Source organism: Mustela nigripes, chromosome 6 (assembly GCF_022355385.1).
Source record: "Mustela nigripes isolate SB6536 chromosome 6, MUSNIG.SB6536, whole genome shotgun sequence".
NCBI classification, from domain to species: Eukaryota; Metazoa; Chordata; class Mammalia; order Carnivora; family Mustelidae; genus Mustela; species Mustela nigripes.
Window position 1 is genome coordinate 86,903,839 of NC_081562.1, and position 23,422 is coordinate 86,927,260.

At 56.3% G+C, this 23,422-nt stretch overlaps 1 protein-coding gene across 2 annotated transcripts; it reads right to left on the reverse strand.

Annotated features, from left to right (window-relative positions):
- Positions 1 to 872: 872 nt before the first annotated feature.
- KRT80 (keratin 80) lies at positions 873 to 22,834 on the reverse strand. Of its 2 annotated transcripts, none has more exons than XM_059403174.1 (9): positions 22,266 to 22,834; positions 15,889 to 16,097; positions 11,488 to 11,548; positions 11,132 to 11,227; positions 4,860 to 5,024; positions 4,323 to 4,448; positions 3,552 to 3,772; positions 3,002 to 3,057; positions 873 to 2,867 (listed from the first exon to the last, which is right to left on the reverse strand). In XM_059403174.1, exons 1-9 carry the CDS (start codon positions 22,563 to 22,565, stop codon positions 2,743 to 2,745), a joined length of 1,359 nt encoding a protein of 452 aa, XP_059259157.1. In that variant the 5' UTR covers positions 22,566 to 22,834; the 3' UTR covers positions 873 to 2,742. The 2 variants fall into 2 exon arrangements, with proteins under 2 accessions (XP_059259157.1, XP_059259158.1); XM_059403175.1 differs by having other exon boundaries at positions 2,774 to 2,902; positions 22,266 to 22,833.
- Between the last annotated feature and the right edge of the window lie 588 nt (positions 22,835 to 23,422).

Sequence of the window (23,422 nt, forward strand, 5' to 3'; positions counted from 1 at the left end):
TTCAGAGTGCTGGAAAAGAAAAACATGCTGTTCCTGATAGGTATGAACACTGTGCTCTCATCAGGTCCTCAAACACCCTATCAGATAAGTAGAGAAGGTCTCTGCTCCACTTGGCGGATGAGTAAAGTGAGACTCCATTTGTCTGGGGTCTCAGTGAGTCGGTGAGTCGGGACACCAATGCTTCAAAGTCCCTTCTTTGCTCCTAAGATTCCTGTCTTGGAGACACCTGCTCTTTCTTCTTGGGGCTCACTTTAAGCCCTACTTCCTCCAGGAGGCCTGTGCTGATTATCCGGTTTCCTGAACAAGTTCTGTTCTTCTTCCTGAACTTCTCCCTTGGTTCGGAAGTTTGGGATGGCTATCTTAGGTAGATAGCGTATCTCTCCACTGGAATGTGAGCTTCCTGTGGTGGAGGGGTGGGGACCGTTCTAGGTGTCTTAGTGCAGGGCTGGGTTTGGAGAAGATCCGTGATCCTTGTTCGTTGATCTAGAATTTGGTTTGGCAGGATTAGGCCTGTACCCATCAGAATAGATTCTGGGCTGTGCCAACCCTCACGGTCGGGCAGAGTGCTCGAGAAGGAACCCGCCATCAGCTGGGGGATCCCCCATGTCTGTGCTTGCTGAGGAGGCCATGCGGTGCCTGGACACATCAGAAAGGGCTGGGAACATAGGTCAACACTGGGAAAATCTCCTTATAGGATTGCAGGGTAGGTCAGAGAACTTTTTGTGTCCAAGCTGCATGGGTCTGAAGGTATAATTAAGTCCCTGGACCCCTTCCCCCATAATTGGAGAATCCCAAAGTTCTGTGGTCAGTCTGTTTGAGCAGGGTCTGACCAGTCCGGACAGGAGAGGTAAAAACAGACACACAGCTTTATCCATGGACAAATCTCAGCACTTTATTCATCCCTTGGCAGGGAGAAGGGGGCATTGCCCCAAGATGGTCAGCCAGCCAGATGGGGTGGCTGGGATACGTATTGTCTACCCAGATAGTAAATACAGCACTGATTATGCAGAAACAGGAAGGGAAGCAATAAGTTAAAAGCCACATAAGTTACGAAAAATAACATATATATACTTTATGTATCTTGTATCCCCACTGAGGATTTGCTCCCTTGGAAACCAATAAATAGGCAGAGAAAGAGCAGCAATCAGCACCTTGTTTGGGACTTCAGGGATGAGTCTAAGTCCGATTTCCCTCCAGCCTGAGCGTCAGTAGCCCTTCAGCGCCCCCTACAGGCATGGAGGACCTTGAGGCCTTGCTGAGGCCAAGACCTTGAGGGACATGTCCTGGAAAGTGAGATGAAGGAATCAAAGACTGGGGCTAGCAGAGGAGTGAGTCAAGGGAGAGGGAGGAAGCAGGGAGGGAAGGAGAGAGGGTGGGTGCTGGAGTGGGAAGCTGGAGCCACCAGGATGGCCCTCTAAGCCCCAAAGGTGAGACAAGGAAAGAGGACTGCTCCTCCGAGTGCCAAATCTTCTCTTTGGATGCAGAATTCCTTTTTGGTTGTCACTAGAGCTCCCCGCCTGGACCAGAAGGGCTCAGAAACTCCCAGACCTGCCTGGACTGTGCCTTCTTCATGGCCCCCCACTGGGGAGGTGAGGAGGGGGGAGTGGGTGTAGTGGGAAGAGGGGGCAGAGGGGGAAGAAAAAAAGAAGTTCTAACCCCACAGGTATGGGGTGTTCCTGGGCTCCCCAGCAAATGCAAGGAGGGATAGAAGGGAGGGTCGGGCTGTTCAGCCTCATGGAGAGAGCAGGGACCCTGAGAGGGGGATTCAGGGGAAATGGCCCATGGTTTCGCGGTGGTGTTGGGGCTGGGGGGTTCTCCAGACTTGGTCTACCAAAGCCAGATTTCAGGCTTGGGAAACACCTAAGCATGGGAAGGGGGGGGAAGGGTGTGGGCTTTGGGGGGGGAGTGCAGCGAGCTTGGATCCTGGGCACGGTGGTGAACCCTGGGGTGGCAGAGAGCAGAAGGAAGGGCCAAATTCCCTTGCCTGGTCTCAGGTTGCCATCTGGCCTCCTCCTCACAGGGGGTTTATCATGGCAAGATTAGCATCTGGAGAAGGAGCCAGGAGGGAAGGGGCACAGGCATCTGGGCTGACCTCAGAAGCCCATGCTCAGGTCCCACAGACCCGGGGAGCTTCCTCCCTTCACTCCCTAATACTGTCAGGTCTCTGGGGGCACCTAGATCCCTGGTGCAGGAAACCCAGGGGTGCTCCCCACCCAGCCTCCCCAGGAGCTGCAGATGGGGGGAGGGTGCCCAGGTCGTCCTCCTCGGCGCCTGATCCATGGCTGGCTGGGGCTGGGTGACCGAGGGCACCAGCCTCGGTCCTGAGGCAGAGGCAAGGTAAGGCTTGATATCGGAGTTTAGGGCAAGGGTTGGGCGAAAAGTATCAAAGGTTCCTTGGTCAGAGCCCTCTGTTTGGGGAGGAGCCTCGGAAGGGAAAGGAGGTGGAGAAAAAACTGATCCCCAGTTCCAGTTTCTCCAGTCAGAAGACCTCTGGCCAGAAGGCTGGGAGGGTAGGACTGAAATATTGAGATGGAGCGGCGTGATTCTTAATAGCTGGTGACAGTCCTGTACCACCCTCGGCCACCCACAGAAAAGCAGTCCCGGTTTTGAACGCTCCCCCTTTCAGTTCAGGATCAGGTTTGCCTCCCCGCCCAACCCAGAGGCTCCAAGCTGCTTGCTTGAGTCCAGCTGAAGTCCCTCCAGCTGCAGGGGAGTGACCTAGGCTCCTGTGCTCCAGCTGCCTTACTCTGACACCTCTGACTCTTGCAAGAGGAACTTCTCGGACATTTCGGTGATTTTGATCACAGGGCCTTTTCTGTTCTTCTTTTTCCGGGAGGGTGCTCTCGAAAGGCTGGGCTTGGAGGCGGCTACAGGGAACATAAGGGGTGGGGCAGGGAAGGGGCTGGAGGTTGGGGAACCACGTAAAATGACACCTTTAGGGTCAGGATTCCTAGCACCCTGTTCCCTTCCCCACCATGAGTCCCTAGGGAAGTAGACTCACCGGTTCTGGATCTGGACTGCACCACGCTGACCATGGAGGCTGAAGGCAAGTCCATTCTGGGGGAGGATGGAAATAGGAGCATGAGAAAGGGTCTGTGGCTTAAGCCCCCCAACACGCCCCTAGGCCTGGGGGCCCTGGGGAATGGCAGGCGGAGGGGAATATTTGGTTGTTATTCTCAATCCCAGGCTGCCCTGCTGTGTGACCCTGGCTAGCCATTTTGTCTTCTCTGGGCCTCTGTTTCCTCTCCCCTGCATAAATGGCTAACATTTATAGAGCACTTAATTGTGACAGACATTTGCCTGCACAATTGTATGAATTCTCCCCACCATAGGCTGTGTTATGATCAGCCCATTTACAAGATAGGAAAACTGATGATTTGATGAATGGGCCAAGGTCCCAGTGTGCAAGTGGCTGAGGCCGGCCACGATCCCAGGTCTTCCTGACTCAGGGTATCCTGATGGAGGGGGAGTCTGGGTTTGTGTGGGGGTGGCCCTCCAGTCCTGCCCTCCCATGGCCCCTCACTGCACCCTGCCCGGGCCGCAGCCCTCACCGGCTCTCCTCGCCCTCCACCAGCTTGCGGTAGGTGGCGATCTCGATGTCCAGGGCCAGCTTGGTGTTCATGAGCTCCTGGTACTCGCGCAGCTGCTGGGCCATGTCCTTCTTGGCCTGCTGCAGGGCGTCCTCCAGCTGGGCCAGCTTGGCTTTGGCGTCCTGGAAGGCCAGCTCTCCCTGCTCCTCCGCAGCCTTGATGTTCTCCTCCAGCTTCAGGCACTGCAGAGGGAAGGGGCTCGTGAGCACTGGTGGGAAGGAGGGAATGGGCCGGGAGCCTACATCTGCCCTCCGTGGGGGTGCACAGGGCAGGGAGGGCTGAGCAATGGAGTTCTTGGGTGTGTCAGGGGGTTGCCTTGCAGCAAGAGGGCATTCAGTGAGACCTAAGGTGATACATCCCAGAGGCCATGAAAAAGGGAGGATCCACAGTGCCCAGAGGAGCCTGTCCCAGCTGTCCTGACAGGCCAAGCACCTTCCCCAGAGCACTGGCTGGAACCGAGGCCAGGGAGGGAGGAGGTGGGGTCTGGGTGTTTGTGGTGGTGAGGTTCCGGGTCACTCCCACAGCCCTGGCCAGTCTACGGAGCACCTTCACCTGTGACACTCATGGGATCCTCACAGCCATCTTAGGAGGACAGGAGAGGAAACTGAGGCACAGAGCTGCTAAGTGACCTGCCCAGGGTCTTTCATGGACTCAGTGTGTGTGTGTGGGAGAGAGAGAGAGCCCTCGCACTCCTCCCTGCCTCACCCCCACGTGGGTCCTGCAGATACTCACATGGCTCTTGATGGAGAGGATCTGGGATCGAAGCTTCTGGATGCGCACGTTGAGGTCAGCGATCTCACTGCGGCTACTCTGGAGGCTGTTCCCAAACTCAGCTGAGCAGGCAGCCCGCTCCTCCAGCTGGAGGGCGTGCAGGAGGTGACAGTGAGGGACAGTTCACTGTGTCCCACCCAGCACCCTTGCCCCTTGTGGCTCCTTTTTACTCTCACCTCCCAGGCCCTCCTCCTGCTCTGCCCCCCAGCACTCCCCAGGCCAGCCTCACAACACCCAGCTCTGGCTGCTGTTACTGGGTTGAGTGGCAGCTGTTACTGAGTGGCTGCTGTTACTGGGTTGAGTGGCAGCACTGAGAGCTTCTGATGGGAGCAGACTCTGGCCTTTCCCCCAGGGCATGGCCCCTCAGCCCCCTGCAGTGCGGGGCGCTCACATTCTCCATCGTGGCAGTGCTCCCCACTCCCATCTCAGTGCTCAGAGCTGAAGGTGATTTCAGCCTTCCCCAGTGCAGCCCCTCTTGCCCCCTCCGTCAGCTCGAACCTGTCTCCGGGAGTAGGCCTCAGCTTCCTCCAGGCTGCGGGCCGCGATGGCGTCATACTGCAACTTCACCTCCTCCACGATGCCGCTCAGGTCGATGTGGCAGCGGCTATCCATGCCCACGGTCACCGACACGTCCTTCACTTGGGCTGCCAGGTCCTTCAGCTCCTGGCCGGGCACAGACGTGGGGGCCTCAATATTTTCATTTCTTCCCATCCTTTAGGATCCTCTTTCCTCCTCCTCTCTGTCCTTCTCTCTGCTTAGAAAATGCTAGCATTTCCCACTGGGGGACTTGTAACAGGTCAGACTCTGGCTTTCCTGCTGCCCTCCCCACTGTCCTCGCCAGGCCCACAAGACTGCCACCCCAGGTTACAGAGAGGAAAGACATGGCGGCACGGAGAGGATATGGAGACAGCTGTGGGCAGAGTGGGCCCCCTGAGCTCTTGCTGCTCCCGCCTAATTCCCCTAGAGGGGCAGAGGCAGGAGCTGGAGCCTCTTTCTGTCTTTCTAGCCCCAGCTTTGCAGACGCATTGCACATTGCCCTGTCACAGTGAGTCAGGTGGCAGGGAGCAGCCAGGCAGTGTGGGAGGGGGGGTGAGGCTCACCTGGGGGAGGGAGGGCCAGGGACGCACAATTACTCCTGCTGGCATTCACAGTTCCCCCGACCCTTACTTAAGTACTTCAGTCAGCAAGTCTTGGTCAATGTTACCATTTTTCTGATTGCCTCATATGTGTGTGTGTGTGTGTATGATATATATGGTTTTTCTTTTGTTTGTTTGAATCCGGACCCAAAGAAGATCCCTATATTACAATCAGTCCATATGTCTCCAAGTCTCTCTTACTCTGTAGGCACGGCTCCAACTCTCTCTCTCTCCCCCCTCTCTTCTTTGCTATTTTTTGTACTGAAAACACTGGGTTGCCTGAAGCAGTCCCCACAGCCCAGACCTTACTGGCTGCACGGTGGTCTGGTGTGGAACCTGCTCTTTGGCTTCGTGCATGTCCTGAGACCTGGCAGCTGGAGCTGAGGCCTGCTGAGATCCAAGTTCAGTTTTCATCTCATGACAGCATTCTGACCTTGGGTGCTGACTTCAGGCCCCCTGCTGACCCTCAGTCTGGCCTTATGCCACAGACTGTGTGTGGGGTTGAGCCTTTGGAGTCTGCAGCTGCCAAGGCCAGTGCTCTGGCCCCCAGCTCATACCCTGCAGGGTGGGCTGGGTCAGTTAGAGCCCCAGGGATAGCTGTGGAGGCCTGCTGAGGAAGGCTGCCCTTCCCTAGGCTGCTGGCTGCCCGGCCCTGCCTACCCACACCCCTGGTTGGCTCCCACAAAAGGAAGCTTGGGGCGAAGGTCTGCTGGGGGCACCCTGTCTCCATCCCAGAGCTGGCAGGACCCTGAGCCTAGTGGCCGGCCGCCCCGTGAGGTCTCCTGATGAAGGATTTTGGTTGATCTTCAAATGAATTTAACAAACATCTCTGGGCAAAAGCAGGAGGAACGCGCGGCCCCGTGGCAGAATGAGGTGGATGGTACCTACAGACTCATGTCCCACCTTTGCTGCTCGGGTCACCCTCAGGGATTGACATTGCCCACATGGAACCGGGTCCCGGGCAGGCCTTGGCCATGGACACTTTCAGGAATGCAGCTTTGAGGCTTCCTTGGTCAACGAGCTATGGGGACGATCCATGGGCATAGAGAGTTCCAGAGAAAGCCCTTTAGGAGCCCGAGCTGGCATTTGTTATGGGCCAGGAAAAGGGCCACTGTTATGTTGGCATTTGTTATGGGCCAGGGCCCTGTCAGAATGCACTGGAGCAGGGCTTCTCCTAGCAGGGAGAAGGGACTGGCAAAACTGAGCAGACGAAGCAGCCTCAGATCCTTTCTGGAAAGAGGTGAGGTAGGCATGAGCTTGGTGAGCGGGAGTAGGAAGCGGAGGGTTTAGAGCATCTGTAGGCCTGTTGAGGCACGCTGGCCCCCGCTGGGCCGCAGAGGGCATAACAATGCTGGCTTGCATGCTGTCACCATGGCACGGGCCCTCCAGGCTGGCAAGAACAGAGCCAAAGCGAAGTTTAAAGCTTGTCTTCAGAGCTGGGGCCTGAGCAGACAGCCTCGTGGGGGACCATCTTGTTTGTGGTCGCTGGGTCAGGGGAGGCGGTGACCCTCAGAGGGGATTTAGTGTTGCTCCATGAAATGTCATGCTTAATTAATGGCACCAGGCTCTGAATACTAACCCCTTCTTAGCAGCTGTGTAACCCTGGCCAGGTTTTTAAACCTCTTGGAGCCTCTGTTTTCTCATCTTTAGAATGGGTATGATTATAGAATTGAAACCAGCTAGCATCTGCTAATACTTATCATGTTCCAGATTCTGTTCTCACTGCTTTAGGATATAGTAACAAAACAGTTCCTCACTGCAGGCCAGTGAGCTGGGCTCTATCATTTCTCCCATTTTACAGATGAGGAAACTGAGGTTTAGAGAGATGGAAGAACGTGCTGGAGCTCACAGAATGACGGACCCAGGATTCAAATCCAAGCTGCTCTAACCATGATCCCTCCCTTTATAGGGTTGCCGTGAGGAGTGAATGAGATTACACCTGAAAAGCATTTCCCACTGTGCCTGGGGCATAGTAGGTGCTGAGTAAATAGTAGCTAAGGATACTACTGTTGTAACAGGCAGGGAGTGGGGGTGGTGGTGGTGGTGGAGAGGTCCAGAGGCCGAGGCATCTATTCCTGGAGCAGCCTCCCTGGATGCATGAAGGCAGGCACCAAAGCAGCTTAGGCACATCGGGCTCTCTCTGCAGAGAAGGGCCTTCTGGGAGGTGCGCCGGCTGTGGGGGGCTGTTGGTAGATTGCCCAGTTCGTCTCCCCAGAACAATAGCTTACGAATGGGGTGGATAGCATTCAGGCTGGAGGCAGCCAGGCCCCAGACACACCTGGGAGCTGGTGTGTACCTTGGAAGCAGAGGGGAAATGTGAGCCCTTGGGTCCTCTCACCAGCTTATGTCCCTGAAGGTGAGGGGCAGAGGGGTTGGCCGGGAGGCTGCAGTATATACAACGAGGCTCTGAGTGGCCCATGGCCATTGACATCTGAGAATTTATCCTGGCCTCGTGCGTATGTGTGTGCATGGGGGCTAGAGGGAAGGGCTGTTTTCTGAAATGCATGAAAAGCCATGCTTTTCTGGTCTGTTGTGTGCTCCAGAGTCAAAACTAGAGTATGCAGCCCTCCCGGAGCTCCTCGCGTCCTGCCGTGTTTTTCTTTCACCCGAGTCAGCCATGGTGGGCACCTTCCCCTGTAGAGACCTGCTCCGTCCCACGAGCCCTGTGTGGTTGTGGGCACTTGAAATTCGACTAGTCCGAATTGAGATGAGTTGCAGGCGTAAGGTGCACATCTGATTTTGAAGACTCGATGTGGGAAAAAGATTGTAAGAGAGTCTATTAATTTTTTGTATTGGGTGCCTGGGTGGCTTAGTTGGGTAAGCGTGTTCCTTTGGCTCAGGTCATGATCCCAGGGTCCTGGGATGGAGCCCTGCATCAGGATCCCTGCTCAGTGGGAAGCCTGCTTCTCCCTCTCCCACTCCCCCTGCTTGTGTTCCCTCTCTCGCTGTCTCTCTCTCTGTCAAATAAATAAAATCTTTAAAAAAATAAAATAAAATGTAGTTACTAGAAAAACAGTTGCATGTGTAACTGAAAAACAGTTACTGTTTCTCTTAGTGCCAGTTTAGAGACCCACTGGTGTGGGGAATCTTTTTACCACGGGATTAGGGCTGCCTTTGAGCCTGCGGCGTGCCTGGAGAGAAACACAAACCTTATGACCTGACACCAGCTTGGCACCTTGCTGCCCCCAGAGTAATAATCACTGGTCCGCGCACCGAGCAAGCCCATGTTCACAACAGTCCCTCTTCTCCACAGCGCTGCCGCACAGCACGAGCCATACATTTACCCTCTCTGTACCAGCCCCCGCAGTACCCCCAGGAGCCGCCAGTCACAATGAGAATGAGATCTGACACCAGCCACAGCTGCTCCTTCCTCTCAACCCCCTGACCTTGACTTTCCCCTCCACCTCCAGTAGGACCACATCACTGGGTTCTAGGTGGCCCCGGCCCTTTTCATCCTCCTGAATGATCTTGCTCAGATATTTGCTTACTTGCTTATTACCTGTCTCCCCTCTTAGCTCAGTGGCAGCCCCCGGAGAGCATGGACTTTGCCCATCATGCTCATGGTTGTGATACTGGAACCAGGCAGCCAGCAGGTGAGCAATAAACACTTGTTACACAGAAGAACGGATTTAGTCATCAGCAGAACCTGATGAGCCTGGTATCATCACTCTCCCCATCTTACAGATGAGGAAACAGGCAAAGAGAGGAGAAATAACTAGTCTGAAGTCCTAGAAATGGAAAAGGAAAGCCAGGATTGGGGTCCAAGGGCTGCTAAATCCAGATGGAGCAGGGGCCAAGAAGATTTGTAGGGGTGCCTCTGGCAATGGCCTGTCACTGGCCATGCCTGGCCTACCTCCTGTTAAGTCTCTATGCCGGCTGGGCCTTGATCCTGGCTGGGAGCTCGGGCTCTGGGCTTGCAGAGGTGCACAGAGCCCAGTGCAGATTCTGAAACACTGGGCCCACTGCTGTCTGCCTGGCTCCACAGTAAGTGTGGGCAGAGGAACTCCTAGCCCACTTCTCCAGCCACTCAGCGGGCCCCGTGCCCTGCTCACCTCCTGAGGGCTCAGCCAGGGGTGGGAAGCTGCTCAGGGCAGCCGATGTCCTGGTCTGCCTGGAACGGCAACCGTCCTGCTGCTCCTCAGGGTTGTGCTATTCTCTCTGCCAGGCCACCTCCCATGGCCACAAACAGGTCTCAGGGCCACTGAAGACCCCATCGGGGGCCCAGCCTGCTGGAAAGCAGAGTGGCCTGTATGTCGCCACAAGGTCCCCATCTCCCTCTCCACAGGACGAGGCTGCCAAGCTGTGGTCAACAGCCCCTAGGGCCACTTTAGCAGAACCTTAAATTTAATTTAATCCTTATTTTTTTTTAAGACTTATTTATTTGAGAGCAAGCGAGCGAGCAGGGGTAGGGGCAGAGGAAGAACGAGAGAGAATCTCAAAAGGCTCCCTGCACGGCGCTCGATCCCACGACCTTGAGATCGTGACCTGAGCCAAAACCAAGAGTCAGACACTTAAACTTAACCGACTGAGCCACCCAGGCACCCCCATTTTAGCACAACACTCTGATGGTAGTGGTGACCTTGATCCCTGCTCTGAGACTTGGCTGTGCTGCCATAGTTAGGCACCAGCGGTTTACAGCACACCGGCTGCCAAGTCCTGCCATCCCCTCCGCCTGATCCTAGCTGAACTGCAGCATGACCCTCCTATCTCCGGACACAGGGGATGTGGTGCCCGGAGGCAGAGTGGAGTGGAGGGGAGCATATGCAGGCAGCAGTGGGGCCCATCTGTGGACTGCACTGACTGCGTGCTAGGCCTTGTGGGGTCATTGTACCCCTAGGCTCAGCAGAGGACTTAGAGACACAATCAGAAGATATCTGGAGGCTCCCGTGTCTGCATTTACCAGGTCTTTTTTGTTCTGGCAGAAGCTAGCATTGTCTGGGAACCCAAGAATCTGACTGCAGGACCTCCCTGCCTAAGCCCCGAACTGGGGAAGGCCAAGGGCACGACTGTCTGGCCTAAGCCTGTGGGTACCTGCAGGGGTGGGGAGAGATGAGTCCAGTAAGAACAGCTATTCTTGGGCGCCTGGGTGGCTCAGTGGGTTAAGCCTCTGCCTTTGGCTCAGGTCATGGTCTCAGGGTCCCGGGATCGAGTCCTGCATTGGGCTCTCTGCTTGCCAGGGAGCCTGCTTCCTCTTCTCTCTCTCTGCCTGCCTCTCTGTCTAGTTGTGATTTCTCTCTGTCAAATAAATAAATAAAATCTAAAAAAAAAAAAAAAAAAAAAAGAACAGCTGTTCTTAGGCTGGTTCCCTGTCTCTCAAGCCACTTTCCAACCCTTGCCTGGATGCATGGGTCCCCAACATGCCCTCTGCACTCCATCACATTCCAAGAAATAGGTCCTTCTTGAGCATGAGGCCTCTTGGGAATTTGCCTGTGCTCCATGAAAGGAGGGGTGAGGGGACGTATTGGGTTATTAACAGCAGTGCGGGAAGGGGATGGGAGAGCGTTAGGTCTGTGTTATGTCTGTCATGACTGCTGCAGGTTCCATGCCCCGCTAGACACCCTTCCCTCCCCTGCATCCCTTACCTGGGGACAAGTCAACTCTTGGCTCAATGGGACGCTGGTCTCATTTTCTCACCTGCTCATAGATGTTTTTCATCAGCTCCACGAAGCTCTGCAAGCCTTTTAACTTGGTTTCCAGTTCGGTCCGACGGAGACACTCTGCATCCAGGTCCTGGGGGTGGGAGCAGTGGTGAGTGCCGGGGAGGTGTCCCAGGGTGGGAGTGGGGTGCCCATCTTCCTGAGGGAGATGGGGGTCATTCCCAAGGAAGCCCCGGCTCAGTGCCTGGGAGAAGCCTCAGGGTGAGGACAGGTACCCATATCTGTCTGTGGTCCTGGGACTCAAGCCTTGGAGGGCTTTGCTTGGGGAGCCTGAGGGAATGAGGGCAGAGGGTCCATGAGGAAGGAGCCCCTGGGGCAGGCTGGGCTGGCTACCTTCTTCAGCTGGACGAAGGTGAACTCCATGTCTGTGCGCTTGGAGATCTCCTCCTCATACCTGGGAGGGGAGAGGGAACGAGGCAGCGGGAGAGAGAGAGAAAGAGAGAGAGGCCACTCAGCTACAGATGGCAGGAGCTTGGGGTATGGTTATCCCTTCTGGACTGGTGCTCAGGGCCTCTGCTGCCCCATTTGGTGCCTTGTGCACCAAAACTGGCCTTTGCCTTGGGTAGATATAGCCCCTCGTCTATGACACATCTCTTCTAAGCCCATGACACCATTCTCTCACTCCTTCTGGATGATCAGCTAGACCTCTCCCTAGAGGTATCTGTCCCCTTCCCGGCTCGTCGTCATAGCCACCTCCCCCAGGAAGCCTCTCCTGATTGCACAGCCCTGTCACCCTAACCTTGTTCTCTTACCTTTTCCCTCTCTCCTCTCCCAAGAATCTCAATTTCGTATAAGCTGTGCCTTTGGCAGAGTCTGCTCTGAGCTGTCTGCTCACAGATCACCCTCTCCCTCCTCCCACCCTCCCCTCTGCATTGCTAGCTGGTAGGACACCATTCCAACACGTTCCCTCCCGAGGGGAGAGTGTGGATGTTGCAGACAGACCCACCATGTATTCTTGGGCATGTAACTGCACCCTCCTTCGTCGGCTCGCCCGTCTATTAGGGGTGTGTGTGTGTGTATGCGCGCGTGCACACATGTGCACGTGCACGTGCGGGGGTCAGACCAAGCCCAACCCTGAGACCATGACAGATGTGTGTAGTAGACCCTCCACGAGGGTGGGTTCCCTCTCTTACCTTTGCCTCCTCCTTGCTCTACGCCTCCTTGTGTTTGCAAGGAGGGTCTGGGTCTGGGTCTCTAACCTTAACCCCTGGCTCTAATCAAACCTCTTGGCCCTCTCCGGGCTGGGTGTCTGCCACCACAGACTTCTCCCCCTTGGCCCTGCCTGCCTTCATGGATGTGGGGCTTCTGTGGCTTCCTGTTTTCTTCCCTCCGTTCCAGGGAATGCTTGAATCATTGGCAGCTCTAATTATAGCTGCCCGCTGGCCCCGCTCCCTGACCTCACGGGCAAGGGCAGCGTCACCCATCGCCCACGTCAGCTGGCTGGGCCCGCCATCACTCGGGCCTTGTTTCTTACCAGCCTTTACCTGAGAAGCTGAGGGGAGCAGACCCCAGCGGATGAAAGCCCGCCAGGCACTGGGTCTCTGACACTCAGTGTGCTTAGCATACACATTTTCCTGGCTGCAGCCTTGGCTTCCCGGGGTCTGCAAGGGGCTCTCAGGGTGCCGGTCGAGGGCACAGTGTGGAGGGAGGACAGGGGGAACTGGTTGGCAGTCTGGGGCCTACCAGAGCCAACAAAACGCCCAGGAAGCTTTTACTTGTGCCCTTTTCTTTGCAAGGAAGCTCCAGAGACTCACTCCTTGGGTTTAGATCCTGGCTCCTTGCTAATAGGCCATGGAACCATGGCTAAGCTGCTTGTGTGCCTCGGTCATGACAACACTGATGTCATGAAGGTTATATAAGTCAATATACGGAGCGTTTACAACAGTGCATGACACCTGCTAAATCTATCATTATTACCTGAGCTCTGTTCTAGCTAACACCAGCCTTGGCCTCTAGCATTTCTGGAGAGGAACCGTGGGAAGCCTCATGCAGAGAGTGGGTGGTTCTCTGCACTCCCATCCCAGACTTTCCACTGGGAATTTGGTGGACTCTGAGGGGTTCTGTGCCCTGGGTCATGGGTCTAGGGAACCCCAAGCTGAGAGGCCCCTCACTGGCTGGCCCTCCCTGTGTAAGCCCAGTGGTCAAGGCTCTCCCCTTCTCCCCTCCCATCTAGATAACACAGTTCTGCCTGCTGGGGGGCAGGACCTTAGAGAGAGCTATCCAGGGGGTGTTCTCTGAGGTGTCGAACCTCCTCTCTATCCCTCACTGTCCTTTTAGTCTTTTTGTATAGCCTTCCTTCCTCCTTTATCACCAACTCCACTGGATTTCAGCCCTAGTTCACCCCCTCAACCAGATACTCTTGTGCAGTGAACCTCCTGCACAACTGTACATGACACCCCCAAGTCATTTGCTCTGTGGTCTTGGGCAAGTGGTTTCCCCCTGGGGGGCCTCAGCTTCATCCTTAGTAAATACAAGGGTTAGCTAGATGATCCTTGGGGTCCTGACTACATCCTTTTGGAAGTCTCTATCATTATAGAGACTTAGGTAAATGCTATCTCCTCTAATCTACTCCTAATCCCCTGCCAGTCTGCCAGCCACTAGTTCCCAAACCCATTCCCAGCCCTTTTCAGCTTGTCACCCCCCCCCCGGGCCCCCCCCCCCCCCCACTTGTTTATTTCTGGGAGTGAAGCTGATCTCATCAGCCTTGTAGAGACAAGACACACCCCTCCCTGTCAGGGCTTGGCCTGGCGTCTCCAGGCTCCTGGGGCCCCCCAGGCTCTACACAGCCAGGCTGCAGCTTCCCCAGCTCTGGTGGTGGATCTAGAAGCCCTCCAAACTCACCTCCCCCAAATCTGGTGGGTTTCCTACCCAGAGAGGGGGAAGAGAGGCCCTGAGCCAAAACAGCAAGCTCAGGCTACAGGTGGAAACCAGGCCGCCTGCCAACTGAGGAGGCTGAACCAGATTAAAGCAACAAGTAGTGTTTGGACAGAACTTCCAGTTACAAAGTTTCTCCATGGTGATGATCTGGCTGGGCTCATGGGAGCAGCCTCCTCCCGCGGCTGGCTAGGGTTACAGATGGTCTTAGTGCACATGGCTCTGTGACCCAGGACAACTCCCTGCCCTCTCTGGGCCTGTGTTTCCTTCCCCATGAAACAACGACGATCCCAGGCCCCCATCCAGCCATTCTCTGGTTCTTTGAGGATCAAAGAACTGCCAGACATCAGTGAAATGACTCTTGGATTCTGGTGCGCTAACATGATTCCCCTCATCACCGTCAGATATTGAAACTAGGCAGCTCAGAATGGGCAGTGAGGTTCCCTGTGGGTTTCTGTAGTAGGGCGGGGCTGGGGGAGAGGTGGCCCCTCGGCCATGGAGGGGCCCAGCCATGAGGAGGGGTCCAGTCCAGGACTGCAGATCACACTTATTGGCCAGAAAATTCCAACTAGATCCACAGATGAGGAATTTGAGGCCCCCAGAGTGGGGAGAACTTGCCACGTGACCGTCTTCTCTGAATGTGGCCTGAGCAGGGGAGGTCACATGGAGAGAGGGTGGACAAGCTGAGCCACAGCCCAGATCTGGGCTCCAGACAGGGTGCCCCAGGCCCTTGGCTGCTCCCAAGACTGCAGGCCTCACCTTGGATTGGCAGGTGTTGGGGCTGGGCCAAGCGCTGGAGGAGCGGCGGGGAGGGTGGGGTGCGTCCAGGCATATCCCACCCTCCCTCACCGAAGCTGAGGACCTCCTCAAAAGGAGACCAGACCAAAGGAAGGAGCCCAAGGACACAGCCTCTCTGCTTCGTCTCAACCTCCCCGTCCTTGAAGCCTTGCCCGCTGTCTGGTCACAGATGTCACCTCTCCTGTGAGGGACCCAAGCACCTGGTCTGCCTCTCCACGCGGCCCAGTTCAGCAAACCTGTGTCAAGGACTACTGTCAGCCTTCTAGCGGGTAGAAGAGTGGCCATTTATGGTGGTGTGGGTTCAGGCTGAGCTCCCCACTTCCTCCTCTCATGCCAGCTTCAGGACGGCTCAGCGTCACCTTTCCCGTTCCACACGGGGGGTACTGAGGTTTAGATGTTGAGTGACTTGCCCAAGGTCACAGAGCTAGCGAGGGGTGGAGGCCAGGAGTGAACCCCTTCCAGCCCGTGAGCACCTCACAGGCCGGGGCTGTGGCTTCCTCATCTCTCTAGACCCCAAGGCGCCCACGGAGCTCAGGCAGGCATTAGCCACTGGGACTGTGTCTTTATTCTGACAGACCTCATCGTTTCTGTCCCCTGCCTGCCCCTGCTTCCCTTTCCAGCCCACTCGAGATCAAGTTTCCAAACCGTATCTGAGGCAGGAGCCCATCAGTTGCTCTAGCCGGTGACAGTTTCCCATTGCCAGTGGAATGTGTGGGTGAGAGCAAGTGTGTTTACGGGCACAGGGCAGGGGGCAGGGGACAGCGACTGAGGTAGTGTCTGAGGCCGGCGACCACAGGGCATAGTTGCCAGTCAGCACGAGACTGACTTGGTTGCAAGGGCCACTATTTGAGACGGTGGCTCACGGTGGCACTGCCATCTCCTCCCGGTATTTAGAATACTGGCTGGCCCACAGTAGGTGCTCAGTAAGCACATCTGTAGTAGATAGATGTTCTTTAAGGACCTTTTCTCGTTTTCCGGCTTGGGTGCCCTGGGCCTTGCCTCAGGGGGCAGGTTGGTTCCCACCCTCCGTCCCTGCCCACTGCCCCTTGCGGTGCAGCCCACCTGATTCGAAACTCCTCGACCTTCTGGAGCACCTGCAGCAGGCTGGCCTCCAGCTGTCCCCGCTCCTGGTTCACTTTGCGTAGCTCCTCCTGCAGCCGTGCTTGGTACCCCTCATAGAGGTGCCCGAGGTCGAAGGTGCCAGAGTCCTGGCCTTGCAGGAAGTGCCAGCGGGTCTCCAGCAGCTGGTTGCGCTGCTCCAGGGCCTGCACCTGGGAGAGGAGGGGAGCGGAGGTGAGAGTGCCTGGCGTGGACAGGTCGCCCGAGGCGCTGGGCCAGCCTGCGGGCCCGCATGGGGGCTGCCCCGGGGCCAGGGAGCTCATCTGCTCTGAGCTCACCACCCGGTACCTCTCTCAGCGCATCCAGATCTCATCTGCAATTGCTGATGCTTCACACAGAAGATGGCAAGATAAGGAGGGAATCAGAAAGGGGTGGAGCCAATTAGCGAAAGTTTCCTCAGGGAGGAGCAGGGCCCAAGAGAGGAGGGAAGGGGCTGAATGTGCCAATGAGATGACAGGCCCTCCACATCTGCCTGGGGCTTGGGTGGGAGACCCCAGGGAACACAGGGTGTCAGAGGCCTGTCTGCCATCCCCCCTCCCACCCCAAGCCGACAAGCCTTGTCTCATCTTGCCGTGGAAGCTCGGCAGGGGAGGGCCTGGTTCGTCCTTCATTGTTAATCCTTCTGACAACCCGGGACTTGGAGCTTCTCCAAACCTCAGTTTCCCCTGCTAGAAGTTGGGGCTGACATGGCCTGTCCTGGGCACCACATGGCCTGTCCAGGCACCATGGCTGTCTAGGCACCCCAGGGCTGCCTGCGGGAGGAAGCTGGGGACAGGCCCTGGGACAATAATACCAGCAAACATTTATGCATTCCCTACTGTGGGCCAGGCCTTGTTCTGGAGGCTGGCTGGACATCTTTGCTTCATTAGCGCCCCACAACCTGATGGGCTAGGGGTAGTTGTGGCTGCATTTTACAGAGAGGCCAAATAACTTGCCCAATGTCACTAAATTAGCAAGTGGCAGAGGTAGGTGTGGAATCCAGGGTGGTGGGAGTTTAGATTCTTTCAACCCTCAGAACTGGGGCCTCCTGTCTGGCTGCAGTCTCCGTGGGTGCTGGGACCCACCTGCCCTTCCTGGACTGGCTTCTGCCTCTAGTTGGAGGCCAGCGTTGCCTTGAGGGTGATGACTTTGAGAGCTCTGGGCACAGCTGTTTCTCTCCAACTGCCTCCTTCCCGCTCTCCTGCTCACAAGGCTGCAGGGGCCCCCAAGGCTCCCAGCTCAGCCAGCGCATGCCGTCAGGATCACTCTTGAATCCTTTCCTGCCTTCTACCCAGTCCAACCTGGGGCAGCCTGGGCTGGGGGTGGGGGCATCCCCTGCCTCTGCCCAGGCTGCCTGTCCTCTCCAGGCTCTAGCCTTCCTCTCACTGGCTTTTCCACCGTTCCCGTCCTTTCTGTGCCTCCCAATTTGTGCTCCCAGCTCCCCTCCTGCAGGAAGCCTCCAAGAATCAGAGCTCAAAGGGCGCCAGGCTGGCTTAGTCGGAAGAGGATGCGACTCTTGATCTTGGGGTTGTGGGTTTGGGTGTGGAGATTACTGAAATAAAAAAAAAAAAATTAAAAAAAAGAAAAGGAAAGGAAAAAGGAAAGAATCGCAGCTCAGAAGAAGTCCCCAGCCCCCCGGCTTTTCTTACGAGGTTCTCAGTTTATCTGCTCCTCATTTGTCTGGACCTCCCACTCTTCCCGTCAGACTGGGAGCCGCCTGCTCTCTTCTTTAAAGACTATATTTTTAAAAAAAGATTTTATTTATTTATTTGACAGAGAAAGATCACAAGTAGATGGAGAGAGAGGCAGGCAGAGAAAGAGAGAGGGAAGCAGGCTCCACGCTGAGCAAAGAGGACTCGATCCCAGGACCCTGAGATCATGATCTGAGCCGAAGGCAGCAGCTTAACCCACTGAGCTACCCAGGCGCCCCCACCTGCTCTCTTCTTGAGACCCCTACCATTTGGCGCCCACGCCAGGGGCAGCTGGGAGAGTCAGCTGGGGCCTGGCTCCTGGGCAGGCTGTGTGCACTAGGGTGTTGTGACGTCCAGCCCAGTCATGTTCCCTATGACCACAAGCAAGCCGCTGGCTGCACCTTGCCCACTGCTGGCACTAGCTCCCGGGATCACAGCTCAAAGAGCCAGAATCCTAGCCAGATCACCTGGCTTGTACTCTTCATCTACAGAGGGGGAGGTGAGGGCCCAGGGTGGTCAAGGGACTTGTCCAGGATCCCATGGAGACTTGGAGGCCAAGCTTCCCAGGCAGGAGCATCTGATAGCTGCTGCCCACTCTGGATTTTCAGGGACTCTCTGTTTCTTTTGAATTTAGGGGCTGGGGGCCCCTTCTCTTTCTTCTTGTCCTGTCCACACTCTTGGGGTTTTCCTGTGACACCTGAGCATTCTTGTGAAGTCCCCTTTGACAATGCATTAGACAATACTGGCTGGAATCCTGGGCTAGGGCCTTCGTGGGCTGTCGTTCCCCTGCTTAAATCCCATCTGTACTGGGACGTTCTGCTCACAGCCAACCTAAGCCTGCAGTCTGTTGTTGTCAGAGCCAAACAGGTTCCGTAGGGATGGCAATCAGGAGGGTTTCTGTCCTCCTGGGGTGTTCGAGAAGGATCTCTAGTGGGGGGAGACACTTGCTCACTCCACCTTCCTTTTGTTTTGACAAGCTGGAGCCCTGTGTTTACACTGAGGGTGAGGTGAGAGGAGAGATGTGAGGCTCCTTCCTCCACTCATAAGCAAAAAAACACCCTTGACACCAGGAAGTTCTTCCCTTAGTCTAACCTCAATTTCCTATGCTGCCGTACTAGCCGCTGGGAGAAGGCGTGCATTTGGCCAGCCAGTCCAGTCACAGGGCACTTTTGTCCCCTGTCCCCTGCTGCCATGTGTGTGTGTATGTGTGTGTGTGTGGGGGGCAGTGTCTTGTCTCCGTGGGTGGGGATGGAAACTCACCCCCATCCAGGACCTTCCCAGCCCAAGGCTCCTCCCTCTCTGGAACAAAGGCCTAGGGAGGGCTGGGTAAGCAGTTAATTGCTCTAACCTGTCAAGGCTGCTGATCACTCACCTCTTGGTCCCCTTCCTTCCCGTTCTGGCTGACCCCACACCCCTGAGATCATAGGCAGCATTCCAGGAAGGGCCTCAGAGAGCAAACCCCTGGTCTACTTGCTTCCCATTTTATAGGGGAAGAAACTGAAGCCCAGAAACACAGAGCTCCGTATGACCCAGCGCCACCGTCAGGCTGAAAAGCAGGCCCACCCCCAGGGTTGGGGGCGATATGCTTTTTGTATTGGGAACTGAGCAGCCCCAGTGGCCTGGAGTTCCTGGCTGGGGGGTTCCTGCGGAGGGAGGCTTCCGATCCCTGGCCCACAGTCCCCGGAGTGGCGACCTGAGTGGTGACCCCAGGGTGTGTAGGTCCTTCTCTTCCCATTGGGGGGGTTATCAGTTGTCAAACTCCCAGCCCACCAGGAAGGGCTTGTTTGTGCCCTTCTGCAAGCAGACGCCAGCTGCACAATGGCTCCAGTGACTTCCAGAAGCCACACAGGCCCATGGGAAGACATTGTGCCTGTCCCGCTATCTCTGGGCCTTTCACTGCCCCTCTTAGGTCCCCTTTTTATAGCCTCCTCAGGTGGGCTGCTGGTGGTCCTTTCTCTTGTCCCGTCTCCATCTCGTCTGTGGTCTGGACTTGCAGGAGAGAGGGTCCAGCCAGCAGCCTTCTCCCTGCCTGCCTCAGCCTCCCCTCCTATTGCTTCTGCTCAATCTTCCTCCTCTCAGGACTGTATTCCTCCCTGTCCTGGCATGAGCTTGTGGTCACGTACAGAGCAGGAGCAGAGCAGGAAGGTGGAATGTGAAGCTCAGAGAGGGGAAGTGGCTTGCTTAAGGAAACACAGCCTGCAAAGGAAAGAACCAGCCCTGCTCCAGGGACCCTTGGCCAACTCCTGGGGATCAACCCCCAAATCCTCTTTCTCTGCCTTCTCTTCCTCCTTCTCCTGCTTGGTGCTCTCTGATTTCTCTTGGTGCCTCAGAGGGCCCAGAGGGGATGAGGAGTTGAAGGGCCCCTGTCTGTTTCTTCTCTGCCTAGAGCCCCCAGGCCTGCGTGGTTGTGGCATCTTGCCCCGTGAGCCGCTCCTACCCACGAAGCTCTCCCACCCTCCCTCCCTCTTCTCAGGCTCCTGCCTGGAAGGGGCCAACTAGGTTCAAGAGCTCCCCAGGCTGGGCCCATTGACAATATTTTTTATTTAGCAAACAGAACCCACTTGGTACATGCTAAGTGCTTCATAAATGCTTTTCAAAAATTATCCCATTTGATCTTGACCAGCCCATGACACGGATGCGTACTGAGAAGCAGAGAGGTTAGATAATTTGCCTGAGGTTAAACAGCTGGCCAGAGGCGGAACCAGGATTCAAATCCAGGAATGGGGTTTCTCCTCAGGCCCTTGAGGCCTTTATAGGGAGACAGGGAGGGGCATGACTTAACAGTCTGAGCTAACAGCCCCCTCTGTAGAGCTGGTGGACCAGCTGGGGCTCTTTGGCCCCAGCGATCAGGGTCCCCCATAGCTCCTGGCATCCTACCCTGAAGAGCACCTGTCTCAAGGCCAAGGCTCTAGGGTTGGGAGGCTCCAGTTCTGCTAAAGACCTCAGAGGGCGTCGGACTGGCCCCTGGGCACTGGACCCCAGCCCCTTGAGCCCCCTCCCTGTGCTTATATACGTGTCTTATCCCCATGGCCCAGGCATAGGGTGATATCAGCGCTGGCATTCAGAGAGAAAAGCCACCCATCCGAGCCAAATTACATAGCTCATGAAGCATTCCTTTTAAGGGATTAAAGCGGTTTCGAGAGGAGGTGGCTTTGCAGGGACCTGCCTCCCAGGTGAGCGGGCTGTTTTCCTAGGGCACACAGCCCAGCAGTGCTGGGCTCTGCACAGATGGCTGGGGCCGGGGGAGGGAACGCTCTTCCACAGTGGACAGTCATCCTTCTCCAGCTGTCACTTTCCCTCCTCATCTCCCCACCCTGGTCGCCCTGGGTGTGGGTCGGGGGAGAGGAAAACAAACCTGCAGACCTGAGTTCAAGTCCCGACTGTACTCCTGGTGGTAGTGTGACCTTGGGCAAGGCACTTAACCTCTGGGATGCTGTTTCCTCATCTCTATAGTAGGGGAAATGGCCACTGCAGAGTGTGGCCGAGGGGGCTAATGACACATGTTTGCACAGTTCCTGCAGAGAGCTCGGTGCAAACAGATGCTCCATACGTGTTAACCTTTTCCCCCGCCCTTCTCCACGGATGCCTGCCTAACGGGGGACCCTAGCAACATGCAGAGGAACACAAGACAGGGAGACATGCGCAGGAGAGGACTGAAGCGAGGGCAGAAGGATGGGGCTCTGGCGTACTGAGTAGGAGGGAGAAGTTGAGTTTTCCTCATCTGTAAAATGGGCACAAAAGGACTTCTTTCATAAGGTTGTTGAGGGAAACATGTAAAGCTTCCAGCATGGTGTCTGACATGTAGTTAGTAGCTGATGCAGCTGTTACTATTTATGATCCTTGTTTCTGGGCAGGGCAGGGGGTGCAGAGCTGGGAGGGTCAATCTGGAGAGGTCTCCTGGAGGAGGAGAATGAGGAAGGGGTTCTGGAGGTGAATAGGACTTTCTCAGTGCTCTTGAAGACCATGCCCTGGGGTGCAGATGGACAGGAGTGCCTCACACCAGCATGCCAGCCAGGGCAGTGGGGTCTAGGAAGTCTGGGTGCTGGAGACTCACTCCCTCTCTCATGTGAGCACCGGGGAGGCCTGGCTGCCTGTCTGCTTCTGACTCGAAACATCAATTCTCCACATTCCTATCTCCTGACAGGCTACCTCCGCATAGCTAATCCAAAGCCTCCTTCTGGAGGCCCTGGGTACCCCTTTGGCTCAGCTGACGCTTTTGACCTCCAGAAGCTGAGCAGGGTCAAGGTCTGGAAAGAAGGGCGGACTCTTGGGAGCTCATCTCCTTTGTCCACTTGCCTTGGAGTCGTATGGCAAACCATGTCCCCATCAGCCATTCCCATGAGAGGGTATCTTCCTGGCCACATTTGGGGCTCCTCCCTAGTGTCCGCCGAGAGGGACAGTGACCCCAAGCCACGAAGCACGTTATTACCCAGACATCCCTCAGGGCCATCCCGGGGCCTCTTTCTCCCCCAGCGCCTGCCCGGATGGCTCAACGACTGCCCTGGCCATCTCTCTGTTCAGAGCCAGCCTGCCGGCTCCTCATTGGCTGGGATCAGGGGTGGGGCAATTCTCCCGAAACACAGAGCTCAGCCACCTGCCCAGGTCTGAAGGTCCTTAGGTTTCAGGACCCACCCCCCTACTTCTGCTCACCTTGCCAATTAGGGAGGCAAACTTATCATTGAGGACCTTCATCTCCTCCTTCTCTTGGTTCTTCTGCTGCTGGATGGCTGGGTCCACTTTGAGGTCCAGGGGCACTAGCAGGCTGGGGTTCACGGTTACCTTGGCAATGGTGCCAGCCGCCTCACAGCCTGTGAGGCTGCGGGAGCTGAAGCCTGGCCCGGGGGTTCCGCAGATGCCCCATCCCGAGGTCCCAGGCCGGGGGCCGCCCGCAGGGGTCACCTCACAGCTGCTAAGGCTGCTGAAGCCAACGACGCAGGAGCGGCAGGCCATCGCGGCCCCCGGGCCCGGGACGCGGGAGGGCACGGGTGTGTGTGTGTGTGTGTGAATGAGCCTTTGAGGGGTGGCAGGCAGCTGGCTCTGGTCTCAGGCAGGGCAGGCTGGGGACTGAGGAGCAAACACCTGTCCTACAGTGCTCATTAGCTCTAGGAGGGCGGGACGCCTCCCAGCCCGACCAACCTGTTAGATGATGTGAAGTTCCTGCCCCTCCCCCTGCACCATGCATGCATCTCCTCCCCAGAGCCTGAGATCTGCCTGCTTGAGGGGGCTCTTCACAGCCCCCCCCACCCCATGGAGCTGGGTCTGGCTCGGGGGGGGGGTGTTGAGGCCTGGCTGGCAGGTGGGCTGGGTAGGGGTGCGGTGGTGGCCGAAGAAGGGCAGACCGGAGGAGGAAGGAGAGAGAGGCGCAGAGAGCACCTCTCACCACAGACCTCACTGCATACCTGAGGGCTGACGTAGCTGGGCTTACATACTTCTGGAAAAGATGAGGCAAGCGCGGGCCGTGCGCTCCCGGAGTGCAGGGCAGCCATCCCGGGCAGCATGCCATCCTGGCACTAGGAAACAACACCTTTTTATTTATCTTCTAGCTGCCTGAGAGTCTCCCGGGCTTATCTTCTCTTCCTGTCTTCCTCCCTCTCTCTTTCCTTCCTTCCTTTGACCTAGGGTTTATTGAGCATATACTAGCACATCCCACTGTCTTAGAAGCTGGAGAGGAAAATGAAGGCCAAGTCCAAGAGCCCTTGGCTTTGGACAGGTGAGACTTGAGCTCCAGACTCAGCCTGGCCGTTCGCTGCCGGTGTGACCTCAGGCAGGTTAGTTGATTTCTGTGTCAAGGATGGAAATGCCCACTG

Bases quoted from the DNA above. Each gene is read 5' to 3' on its own strand.
- KRT80 (XM_059403174.1), bottom strand. From the start codon at position 22,565: ATGGCCTGCCGCTCCTGCGTCGTTGGCTTCAGCAGCCTTAGCAGCTGT. The intron at 11,228-11,487 runs GTAGCCAGCCCA...TCCCACCCCCAG, and splicing joins CCTTCGTCCAGCTGAAGAAG to GACCTGGATGCAGAGTGTCT. The intron at 2,868-3,001 runs GTGAGTCTACTT...TGTTCCCTGTAG, and splicing joins GCAGTCCAGATCCAGAACCG to CCGCCTCCAAGCCCAGCCTT.